Raw genomic sequence first — 13,369 nt, forward strand, 5'->3', positions numbered from 1 at the left:
GTGATGGTTCAGTGCTTAAAAGGTTCACTCTGAAGTTTTTGATAATATGATGGTTTTTTTTTTGAAAAACCACAATGTTCAGCGAGCGACCGAGGTCAATCAACTATAATTAGCGCAATAGGCTAACTTCAACTCGAAACTTGTGACCATGAATATACATATTTAGTCTTCTCGGTTATAATTAAAAGGTGGTGGTGGTTCAAAGGTTTACAGGTAGTAGTGATGGTTCAGTACCTAATTGCGACTGCAATCACTAATATCTATGGGTCTTGGAGTATTTTAGTTTGGATTTTTATATGGAATTCCTCTGGTTTTTTTTAAAACAAAAGAATAAAATAAAAAATATAAAAATGAGATAGTTGGGAGTGAATTGGTCAAGATAACACAATCATCTTAAATTATATAATTGATTTTCAAAGAATACATTCTTTCTTGTACTATTTCAACAAAAAAATCTTTAGTTCAATAGATAATAAAGTTTTCAAGAATTTGATTGTAAAAAAATAGAGTCAATATGTAAAAGAAAGATTACAACAAATTACATGACAACAAACTGAATCTCGTAAACTCTCTCTACTAAACAACAACAACGGGATGATCTGATCAAGCATGAGGACATCTACTACTCAGCTGCAACGTTATCACTGTTGCCACCACCATTGCCAGAATCTGGCAAAGTTTCAAGATCAGTACGGACATCTTTCACTTCTTGAGGAAGGCTATTGTCTGAAGATGCATCAGAATGCTCTTGATCGTTCTGATTCACCACCTCTTCTATCTCACCATTCTTGTTGTCTGACTCTGTTTGTGAAGTTTCTGAAGCATCCTCTGATTGCTTTTCTTCAGTGTTGCCATTTTCTTTGCTGGAATAACTTGTGTCTTGTTTCTCAGTTTCCTCAACTTGTTCCTTCTTCTCACTATCAGTACTTTCATTTCCCTGTGAATCATTGGAAGAAGACTCTTCTTTCTCGATTTTCTCAGGTTCCTTGTCTTCTGGTTTCTCTTGGGAAGAGGACTCTTCTTTCTCGTTTGTCTCCGTTTCTTTGTCTTTTGCTTCCTCTTGAGACGAAGACTCTTCCTCTTTCACAACTTTCTCGGTTTCCTTGTCTTCATTCTTCTCTTGCAATATAGAAGCTTCTTTCTCTTTTGTCTCAGTTTCATTGTCTTTAGATTGCTCTTGAGAAGATGACAATTCTTTCTCCTTTGTCTCAGCTTCTTTGTCTTTAGTTTCCTCTTGAGACGTAGACTCTTCCTTCTCCTTTGCCTCGGTTTCTTTGTCTTTAGTTTCTTCTTGGGACGAAGACTCTTGCTTCTCCTTTGTCTCGGTTTCTTTGTCTTTAGATTCTTCTTGAGACGTAGACTCTTCCTTCTCTTTTGTCTTGGTTTCTCCTTCTTTAGTTTCCTCTTGAGATGAAGACTCTTCTTTCTCTTTTGTTTCTGCTTCCTTGTCTTTACTTTCCTCTTGAGACGAAGACTCTTCTTTCTCTTTTGTCTCTGTTTCCTTGTCTTTACTTTCTTCTTGAGATGAGACTTCAGAAGATTCTACTTTCTCTTTCCCATCTTCTTCTTCTTTTTTCGTTTCTTGAGAACTTCCATCTTCAGATCCTGTTGACTTCCTGGTCTCATCTTCACCCGTCTTTATAGTAGACTCAGACTCATCATTAGTCTCTGTTGCATTAAATGGTGAATGATTAGACTCAGGCAAGTCACCATTAGAATCATTAAACCCTTCCTTCTCCACCATCTCATTATTCTCCATAGATTCACCCTCAGATTTTATTTCATCTGAGGACGAACCAGTGTTCTTCTCGTCACTGCTGCTTCCCTCATTATCAGTCGACAAAACACTCTTAATAACAGCGTCTTCCGGTTCTCCAGTCTTGTCTTCCTCCACTTCCACCTTCTCACCAGTCTTCTCATCTGTCTCATGAATCACCTCACTAGAAGCATCATCTCCCTTGTAATTATTCTCTCTTGCTTCTTCACCTTCACCATCCTTCTTCTCCTTCCCTTCACTCTCATCAGTCACCTCCTCTATCTTCTCCTCTGTATCACTCTTCTCTTTACTCTCCTCACTCTCTTCTGTACCGTCATTGTCTTTCTTCTCCTCAGTTATACTCTCCTCGCGTTCTTCGGTACCTCCGCTATTTTCTTTATTCTCTTCAATCTCAGTCTCATTCTTCTCTTTACTCTCCTCGCTTTCTTCTGCACCGCCATTCTCATCCTTCACCTCAACCTCACTACTTTCTTCACTATTGGACGAATCATCATTCCCACTTCCCTCACTTTCCTTCTCCTTATCCTCTCCAACCTCATCAATTCTTGTCTCAGCCTCTTTATCATTAAAACTCTCACCTTCTTCCTCAACGACAGCACCAGGGTTAAGATCTTTCCTCCCAAGCTTCACAACTCTCTCACCAACAACAGCCTTCGCACTCTCTTCAAACAAAGCCTTCTTCTCAAGAGAATGCTTCACTTGATAAAGCAACCATATCCCAACGCCAAGCAACAGAGTCAGCTGTATACAATGCTTCACCTTGAACCCCTTTGATCTCTGTCCTCTCCGTGGCGAGGATCTAAACATCTTTTTCACTTCCTCCCCCACAGAACCCTATTCAAGAAATAAACAAAATCTCAGTTCTTGACAATGTGTTTCAACGATACGTTTCTATTAACTAAACCAACATCAAGATCTTGACCGGATCTGAGTAAATGGGTAATGATTGGTACAAATCTCAAACCGTTACACTAAACTAAGAAACATATCACAATCAGAATCTATATAAAAGAGGAAACTTTACCTGAAAAGGCAACTCAAAGATTGAAACTTTAAATGTGAATTTTAATTTTATTTTTCTGGGCAAGAAGAAAGATGAACAATTTTTTTTTTGAATTTGGATCGAGAGAGAGAGAGAGAGAGAGGTAGTGTTCCTGTTAGATTGCCACTAAAATCGTGCGGCCCTTCAATTTGCAGAGGAGGATACAAAAAAAAATATGTTTAATCGTAGGAGGGAGGGAGCATGTGAAGCTGGTTCCACGTCGTCGTTTTCAGGTTCTTCACTGAGACACCGACAGGTATCTAACGTCGTCGTATCTACTCTCGGGCCACTATTGGTTGGTGGGTTTGTTAGGTTGCCTATGGGGCTAATCAATCTGTTTTGAGTCTTTTAGCATATGTGGTCTTGTGATTTGGGGTTTATATTTAAGTTAATATTGGTTTCAGCTGCACATGTGGGCTTGTGATTTTTTTCTTTTTTTTCAGCAAAAAGGCAAAACTAAGCTAAGTAGATTCCTGAGTTAAGAACCATTTCAGAGAAACTGAATCGACATAAACCATAGTAGAAAGTAGATTCCTAGCACCTCACGCCAGTTTGTCCGCTATTGTGTTATGCACCCTTGGGTTATGTTGAATAGTGAAGGTCTGAAAGAATTCTTTACATCGTAAAAACTTTTCCATGTGTGTAGTGAACGCCGACCACTCTATTGGTGTAGACACCATCTTCACCAACTGAGATCAGTTTGTTGCAAACACCATTTCTGAAATATGTAAGGTCTCCATACACTACATCACCCATCATAGTATCAGTTGATCCTTCTTTTCTCTAAAACTATCATTGTACTGTGAATGAGTCGTGTTGTGGGCTTGTGATTTGTCAACGCTTTTAATTTTGCTTTTGTGTAATTTTAATCTATGATGTGTTGTTAAAAAACAATGATAATCTACGGCCGTTCAAAACAAAAGACAAAAAAGCATAGTTGTTCTGGACTTGGTTTTAAATAGCGATCGCTTTGGTCCCCATGGCGCGAGGCGAGGTGTAGCGGTGACCTCGTCGCTTCATCACTTCAAAGCCAAGCGAGGTACACATAGCGATCGCTATTGAACGCTTTAGTAGTAGTTCCTAAGGCGTCTATAGCGAAGCTTCATTGATTTTAGACAAACCAACTTAGTTTGTACAGATTTAGGTTATTAAACCGAGGCCCTTTTAACATGAAGCTTTGCCGTCTAATATAATCTATCAACAAACCCTAACTCAATCTACTATATGATAATTCCCAAAAGTTTCATCAGCTCTTTTTTTGATATTATTCTTCTTTATTCACGGCCTTACAAATCTTCTCCCTAGCTCTTTTCTTTCGCGGTTAGTTCTTTGTTCTCATATACTATTTTCTCCTATCAAGCAAACCTCTATTCTCCTCTCGCATCATTCTTCCCTTGTCTCATACTCTTCTCTTCTACTTTGAACTTCCACTATGTATGAGACCGGAGGATCATCCAAGAAGAATAACTCAATGAATTTGTTCTTTTAATTTATTTTTTACTGTGTTTTTGTTATTGCCATGTCCTAACATGGAGTTATATATAAATAAATAAAACACCGTTTTAAATGTGTTATACATGGCGATCGACTTGCTTCGCCACGGCGCTTGGCGAGAGTCGAGCCCCTAATCGCATTGGCTCGCCACACGCCATTTAAAACCCAGGTTCTGGAGAGAGATCATTGAGCCCACCCTCATTGATATTCAGGTGATGATTGTTTGAGTGGTTTTTTAACTTTTTTTGGTTTTTGACTTTTAATTTTTAGTTTTTAGATTTTGGTTTTTGATTTTGCAATAGATTTTAGTTTAAAAAAAACATGAATGTTGATTTTGGTTTCTAACTTTTAGTTTTTGTTTTAAAAATCAATAAATTAATAATAACAAATATCTTTATTATTAATAAAATATTACTTACTGTGAAAACAACAAATAACACAAAATATTACCACTTAAACATACTTTTATTTGTTTAATAAATTATTTTAAAATAGAAAATAATGCAATTTAAAAGAGAAAATAATGCAAACTAAATAGATGAACCACAATTCATATATATATATATATATATATATATATAAATACATAATTAATGCAGTTCAAAATGACAAAACATAATTAAAGTTTAAACAAAATAAAAAATAGTTATATTTTAAAAATGTTCTATAAGTCAAATTTTATTAATAAAAATATCAATAGTTATATTTTAAATTTACTATTCAATTCCACACATATTAAACAGTATACAATTGAAAGCTTTATTATTTAAACATATTAAATATATTTTTATAAGTTTGGGAAACTGTATAAAATTATAAATATATTTTGAGTTCTGAATTTAAAATTTTATTATCTTTTTGCTTTTTCAAAATTTCTATTAGTGATTTTTTGGTCTGATATTTTTTAAAACTTTTAACTGCGAAGTTAATTTCTTGTTTTTAAAACAAAACAAAATTTAGTAAAAGTATATACCACAAATTTTAATAAATAGTACCAATAGTAAGCAAATGATTCTTACTAAACCTTATTTGTGTATAGTAATTATCATTTTTATTTTTTCCTCTTAAATAAAAGCATAAATATAATTTTAATAAAATTAAAAATATTTGGAAAACCATCGTGAGTTCAGAAAAAAACATGAAAACTTAGCTTTTGGTTTTTATGTTAAGAAAACAGTTATTTGCAAAAACTTCTCTACATTTTAGAGAATCTATTCTTTCAAAATCTTGATTGGATGCAAATGGTTTTTTTTTTTTTAAAATAAAATTATAAATATTAATTTCAACCATAAAAAGGCATCGGAGAGTACATCGATTCCGGTACACCGGTGAACGGCAACACTAGGTTTGAATGTAATTCAGTAAAAACAAAGTTCGAACGTAACATGTATTTATGGTTTCGACTATCGACTAGTTTTTAATATGTTCTTGACGTACATGAGGTGAGCAAATGTCATAACGATATTAATCATTTGGAACTTGGAAATATATAGTTTAGAAAATTTTAAAGGAAACATTGAGTTTTAAACTTGTGAAAACAGAAGAAGCATAGAGATTGAATAATAATAAACTTAAGTTGCAAAAAAAAAAAAAAAATAAACCATATAACTTGGGAAAAAATAAATATGGTGGTGAATATGAGAGAAAGCTATGTAGAATAAATTGATGGTTAGGGGGAACAAGTTTGGTCATTAGATCATAACTTGGAATTAAGGCAAGGGCAAGCCTAGCCTCATTTCTCTCTCTAAGTTTTTTTTCTATAAGTTTCTCTCAAAACAAAGCTAGAACAAGTTCTTCGGTTAGGTGACCAATGGTTTGCTCCGCCGTTGTCGTCTGTTACTTCTCCCTTTTTCACTTTTTTTCTATTACTTCTTACTTCTCCCTTTTTCTGTGTATTTTGCTTTGTGCCTCGTCGCCACCGCCGTAGCGGCGAAGCTAAACGGTGAGGAATTTTTCAGCGGTTCCTTTGATCAAGTGCGGTGGTGATAGCTCACATATGGTGTCAGATCTAGCTATTGTAAGTAGGTTCTTCTCCTTCTTCATTTTCTTGTCTCCTCCTTTTCAGTGGGGGTGACCGTCTTGCATGGTACATGTCGTTGCTGGTATCCGACGGTGTCCTCGTTTAGATTTGTTGGCGCGGTTTCCCGGAGGACTCATTTGCTGCATGACCACTGCTACTCCACTGTCACCACTAGATCTGACACAAAAGACCGTAAGACTATATAAAACGGGGCTCAAAGTAAAAAGAAGGAGATAAAGAAAACGGAGAATAATGGTTCTCTAACGACACAGATGGAGAGCCGATGCTGGAGAGGCAAGGAGAAAAAGGTGACGGTGTCATCAAGTTAGAGAGAAAAGCTCTCTAATATGATGATTTTTTTATTAAAACAAATGGCGAATTAATACTGAAATTCAATTGTATTTAATAAGAATTTTTCTTTATGGGATGAACGTAACATGTATTTATGGTTTCGACTATCTACTAGCTTTTATTATGTTCTTGACGAACGTAACCTGTATTTATGGTTTCGACTATCGACTAGTTTTTAATTTGTTCTTCACGTACAAATGTCATAACGATATTAATCATTTGGAACTTGGAAATATATATTTTAGATAGGTGTAGCTGCGTCTTGAGATCCTAATTGCCATGGTTCCTCTGCATCACAAGGAGAAATTGTGAGTAATAACCATTTTAGAACAATCATTTTCAAAGCAAAGGTTCCTTCATTGACTGCTCCGCTATTTTAAAGGAAACATTGAGTTTTAAACTTGTGAAAACAGAAGAAGCATAAATATTGAATAATAAACCATATAACTTGAGAAAAAATAATTATGGCGGTGAATGTGAGAGAAAGCTATGTAGGATAAATTGATGGTTTGGGGGAACGAGTTTGGTCATTAGATCATAAATTGGAATTAAGGCAAGGGCGAGCCTAGCCTCATTTCTCTCTCTAAGTTTTTTTTCTATAAGTTTCTCTCAAAACAAAGCTAGAACAAGCTCTTCGGTTAGGTGACCAATGTTTTTCTCCGCCGTTGTCGTCGGTTACTTCTCCCTTTTTCTCTTTTTTTTTCTTTCTATTTCTTGTATCTCTTATCCTTTTTTCCTTTCTGTGTGTTTGCTTTGTGCCTCGTCGCCACCGCCGTAGCGACGAATCTAAACGGTGAGGAAGTGTTCAGCAGTTCCTTTGATCAAGTGCGGTGGTGGTAGCTCACATATGGTGTCAGATCTAGCTATTGGAAGTAGGTCTTCTCCTTCCTCATTTTCATGTCTCCTTCTTTTAAGCGGGGGTGACCGTCTTGCATGGTACATGTCGTTGCTGGTATTCGACGGTGTGCTCGTTTTAAATTTTTTGTCGCGGTTTCCTGGAGGACTTATTTTTTGAATGGCCACTGCTACTCCATCGTCACCACTGGATCTGACACCAAAGACTGAAAGAATATATAAGACGGGGCTCAAAAGAAAAAGAAGAAGATTAAGAAAACGGAGGAAGGGTTCTCTAACGACACAGATGGAGAGCCGATGCCCGAGAGGCAAAGAGAAAAAGGTGACGGTGTCATCAAGTTAAAGAGAAAGGCTCTCTAATATGATGATCCCCTATATATAAGAGCATGATTAACCCACAAACCCCATTAGGATCTCTTAGTGATTATTTTAGTAATTAAATATAATTAAGAACCTTAGTTAAGAAACACCTTGATTTTGTGCTCCAATGGTAGTATCTTATTTAGGGGTTCTTAGAAAAACAAAAACATGAAACAACAAAATAAGAACATGTAATATGAAATAGAACAACATAACAAACGCCATCTTCTTCAACAACAACTCATTAATACACAGAGAAGCCTACTGACCACGAGTGTCCATTCTCGATTCCTAATAACAAAAACCCAAACTTAAAAACAATTTTTACAACCAAAAAAATAAGCATACTAACACGAGCTAAACACTATCACTCAATGTTCCCAACAAGTCATTAGTAGCATATCAAAACTGATGATCAAACAAACTGAAACTAACCTTCTCACGAGAAGTCCGGTTAGTTTTCTTCCCATCTTTGGCACCCTTATCGTCAGTTTCATCTTCAAGCAAAACAGACTCAACAATATCTTTAATAAAGAAAACATCTATAGCATGGACATCGGCAGCATTCGTTTCCAAAACGTGAATAATTAACCCATTAGGCCATGAAGATTTTCCTTTAATAAAGTAACTTATTGGACACGAGTTTACACTCTCAAAGATGGACAATGTCAATGATGGCAGAAATAAAACAAGCAAATAGTAATACAAAATGTCTTCGCATCACAACAGAGGAAGGCTTTGTTCGTAGCTCAACAGAGTAAGGTCAGATTCAAATGCAAGTACAAATCATGTGATCACTCATTATATTCTACCAAGGATAATCAGCCCTTGGATCTGATTGTGATTACAGAAGGAACCTGCAGCTGTGAAGATGATGCCATCGAAAGGCCATTTCAATATATCATCCATCTTTGGTTGGTGGCAGTAGCTTTAGTATCAAGAATGGTAGCTCCGTTCAAGGCCTTGGTGATCATGGAAAAGGATGCATCAGTGAGATTGGTATCGCTAGTTGGAACCACAGGAAAATTCAACTCGATCAAAAAGGATCCTTCTTTCCCATGAACTTGTGACAAACTCGACATTGTCTGAATCAACCAAAGCGTTGGAGAAGAGACAATGAGCAGATGCCAAAGTTGAGGAAGCAAACCGCTGCTGGATTACCTTTGAAAGCAGAGCCAGTGAAAGCATCCACCTTTTACAACACTAAACTCATTAGTCAATGATTCTGACAATAAACACAAGAAACTCGGAAGAGAAAGAGAAGATGATGATTCTTTCTCAACGTTTTTGACGTGAGAGACGATGTTGTCATCAACCCAGAGGATCGAAACCGGAACCCTAGCTCCCCATTTATCCCAGAGCGTCGTCATCCCGCACTTGACTGCGATGATCCCTGTCCTTTTGGATCTCGGCGACATCTCTCCGGGTTTCGCCTATGATCGGAGCTTCGGTGATATCGGATCCGGTGCCGTCGGTTACGCCAGCATCGGAGCTGAATCGGCTAATGAGGAAGAAGCTAGATTGGGGAAGAGATTGCTAGGATACAGAGGCCATGGTTTTGAATCGAATCGGAAGCAAACTTCAATGGAGGAAGAACAGACGCGTAAGAGACGTTTCTTGTAACTCCTAATTAAGAAACGTCTCCTCTATTATTCTCTAGTTTTTTTTTTTTAATTTTAATTGCATTAAGGAACAGCGTTAATCATGGTCTAAAAGAGAATCATTTGCAATAAATATGTTCACACACACATTGACACGTGTCAGCTTCACAATCATTTGAACTTTAGAGTGCTTATGTGTCAGCTTCACAGTCATTTAATCATTAATGTGTTTACAAACTAATTTTCTTAGCTCTATCGCATACTATTTAATGTGTTCGCACACTAATTTTTTTTTATTAGCTCATTTTCATTTTTTTCGTTTTTTAATCTTTGTATTAGTGAATTGAAGTTCTCTTCGGGTAAGAACTGCAATAATATTATTGTTGAAAGAAATAAATTATAAAATCATCAAGATTCACATCAACTAAAATTTCGGAATGAGAATGGTTTTAGAAATTGAAAGTTTTGGTATCTTGCCAAACTTAGCCATGGTTGAGGTTTATGCATACGAAAGCAACAAATAATTGTGATTGGTTATAAAGTAAGGAAACTGAGGTGAAAACGCCACATACAAAGTTGGATCTTTAGTTTAGCCAACTATTGTTTTTATTTACAGAATTTTCATATCGAACCAAGAATTAGAAACATAATCAGATTGTTAGAAAAAATTAGAAATTAGAAAAACTTTAAAAGAAAATATAATTTGCGCAATCGATTGAAAAAACAGAATTTATGTACTGAGTGAAGAGATCACATTATTTTCGACGCAAATCTAATCTATTTCACTCAATTGTATCCTATTTTTATTATACTTACCAATAATTTTCTATAAGAAAGTACACGTTATTGGTTATAGACTACTGTTAATTTTGTAACATGCCTAATAACACGACGCCAACCATTTTTGTTGAGTTTTAAACTTGTGAAAACAGAAGAAGCATAGAGATTGAATAATAAACCATATAACTTGCAAAAAATAATTATGGCGGTGAATGTGAGAGAAAGCTATGTAGAACAAACTGATGGTTTGGGGGAACGACTTTGATCATTAGATCATAACTTGGAATTAAGGCAAGGGCGAGCCTAGCCTCCTTTCTCTCTCTAATTTTTTTTTCTTTATAAGTTTCTCGCAAAGCAAAGCTAGAACAAGTTCTTCGGTTAGGTGACCAATGGTTTGCTCCGTCGTTGTCGTCGGTAACTTCTCCCTTTTTCTCTTTTTTTTTTCTATTGCTTGTATCTCTTATCCTTTTTCCCTTTCTTTGTGTTTTGCTTTGTGCATCGTCGCCACCACCGTAGCGGCGAAACTAAACGGTGAGGAAGTGTTCAGCAGTTCCTTTGATCAAGTGCGGTGGTGATAGCTCACATATGGTGTCAGATCTAGCTATTGGAAGTAGGTTCTTCTCCTTCTTTATTTTCTTGTCTCTTCTTTTCAGCGGGGGTGACCGTCTTGCATGGTACATGTCGTTGCTGGTATCCAACAGTGTGCTCGTTTAGATTTGTTGGCACGGTTTCCCGGAGGATTCTTTGCTGCATGCCGGAGACCGAAAGACTATATAAAACGGAGCTCAAAAGAAAAAGAAGAAGATATAGAAAATGGAGAGGAAGGGTTCTCTAACGACACAAATGGAGAGCCGATGCCGGAGAGACAAGGAGAAAAAGGTGACGGTTTCATCAAGTTAGAGAGAAAGGCTCTGTAATATGATGGTTTTTTTTTTATTAAAACAACTGGCAAATTAATACTAAAACTCAATTGTATCCCCTATATATTAATCCTGGAGCATTACAACATGTTTTCGTAGCCACGTGTCATCACGAGAATGATTCTTAGAATTGTTAGAAAAATATTTTGGTTCATATAAACATATACTATGTTTTTTATTAAACTAACTATCAAATTAATTTTTAGTGTACAAAAGAATATTTTTTCTTTCCTTAAATAAAAGCTACGGAATTACCTAATTGGTTAATATATATATGACAATTAATGATTATGAATAATATATATTTAATAACAATTTTTCTAACCTCTCTCTTTTTTTGTTTAATTTTATACTATTAAAAGAAATTAAACAATCACATTAAGCATATAATAAAAAAATTAGACTTTTTTAATATGTTATATTTTGAATTTTTAAAAACGACTATAAATTACTAAAAGTGGTAAAAGTTCCACATTGAAATTTTTGTGATCATTCAGATTCATATGATGATCATATATCATAGGGGTGTGCGTTCATATGATGATTATTTGTAAAAGTAAAATACAAATGATGATCATATATCGTAGGAGTGTGCGTTCGGATACAAGTTCGGGTTCATATCGGGTATTTTAGTATAAATATATAAAACCCATTCAGGTTTTCTACACTTCGAGTCGGGTTCGGATATTTTGGGTTGGGTTCGGATATTTAAATTTTGAAGAAAAGATAAATAAATTATTCATTGTTTATTTTTTTGTATTTAAAATATATTTGAACTTATCAGGTTTTCTAATTTTTAAAAGATTAAACTATTAATAGGTTTGGAGATAAAACTTTAAAAATAGAAAGACACTAATTTAGTTGTTGTTTTGAAATTTTAGATGCAACTTTTGTTAATACAAGAAACAAGAGCTTGATATGTATTAATTTTAAGTAAGTAGCAAATAATTTTGTCCATAATTATATGTATATTATCTAATTTTTAGAAATAAACATCAATAATATAAATATGTTGAATAAAACAAGAGAAGTAAACTAGAATTATAGGGTTAAGTATACTTATGTTTGGTTATCTTTGGATATCCATTCGGGTTTGGATAATACCCGTTCGGATTCAGATATTTGCCGAACTAGTGAAATAAGTAATTTGTTTTGTTGTTCTAGAATTATATGATTTTTAGACCGAGCTGGTGAATATATACTAGACATAAATTTATATTTCGAGTCTGCACTTATATATTCTATAACAGCTTGATATGTTAAATTTGAACACTAATCTGTTAATATAGTTTGCCGGTGATTTTTTCAAAATTTTGATTCTTAGATATGTATCTGGAGTGAAACTAAACTTTACATATGTCATTTTTTTTTTAAATTGACACTTATTTAGTTCACCGAATTCATAGAAGAAGTTAAAAAAAGAAACTTAACTCATATCAATGAAACAAAGACGAGAATGAAAGCACAATTTTATAAATGTAGAAAATGAACTCACTTATAGAGAGTCAATAGTAAACAAATCGAGAGCAAAAAACTTAATCCCCTTTCGTCATTATACAATCGATGTTGCCTATTTGGTTTTGGTGATTAGTGTTAGCCGCAAAACTTAATTTCCTTTTGTGCGTATAAAGTCTTAAAAATAATTAAAATGAGATGTAATACATTAACTCTTCAACGACGATGATATATTTAAGAGATCTAACATTTGTATTCGTTATTTTATAATCGATAAAGATTGTAGTATTGCAAAATGTTATAACCATTTAATAAACAAACATTATTATAAAAATACTTTGCGCGGGTTATCATCTAGTTTAATTAGTATTTTCTGTATGGGGATGAAAATTATGCGCGTTTAGTTGATATTTTTCTTCATGAATATGATAAAGCTATCGACACAGGTATGTACAAGTTTTGGAAATAGAGCACGCGCGTATCATGGTTTTGTTCTAAACATTCGACGTATAATTTTTATATAGATTTTATTATTAACATTGTTTTGTTTTGATATATAAGGTTTTTGTTAAAAGTGAAAAAAATTTAAAATAAAAAAATATACTTTTTGAAAATTGAAACATCATTTTAAGTTTAATGAAAACAATTCAATCAATGTTATAAAACATAAATAATCACAAATACTAAATAGATTAGGTTTGCATAGGCTTTTAT

At 34.5% G+C, this 13,369-nt stretch overlaps 1 protein-coding gene and 1 long non-coding RNA gene across 2 annotated transcripts; both read right to left on the minus strand.

Moving 5' to 3' along the window:
* Window positions 1-440: 440 nt before the first annotated feature.
* On the minus strand, window positions 441-3,035 carry LOC106392119 (myb-like protein X). The gene is made up of 2 exons (XM_013832896.3): window positions 2,802-3,035; window positions 441-2,611 (listed from the first exon to the last, which is right to left on the minus strand). The coding sequence occupies exon 2, from the start codon at window positions 2,582-2,584 to the stop codon at window positions 623-625; it is 1,962 nt and encodes a 653-aa protein (XP_013688350.1). The 5' UTR covers window positions 2,585-2,611; window positions 2,802-3,035; the 3' UTR covers window positions 441-622.
* Window positions 3,036-7,192: 4,157 nt separating this feature from the next.
* Window positions 7,193-9,577, minus strand: LOC125586327. Its single transcript, XR_007322826.1, has 2 exons — window positions 8,335-9,577; window positions 7,193-7,745 (listed from the first exon to the last, which is right to left on the minus strand). It is a non-coding gene; the product is annotated as an uncharacterized LOC125586327 (long non-coding RNA).
* Window positions 9,578-13,369: the final 3,792 nt, after the last annotated feature.

This window comes from Brassica napus, chromosome C4 (genome assembly GCF_020379485.1).
Source record: "Brassica napus cultivar Da-Ae chromosome C4, Da-Ae, whole genome shotgun sequence".
In the NCBI taxonomy this organism is placed as follows: Eukaryota; Viridiplantae; Streptophyta; class Magnoliopsida; order Brassicales; family Brassicaceae; genus Brassica; species Brassica napus.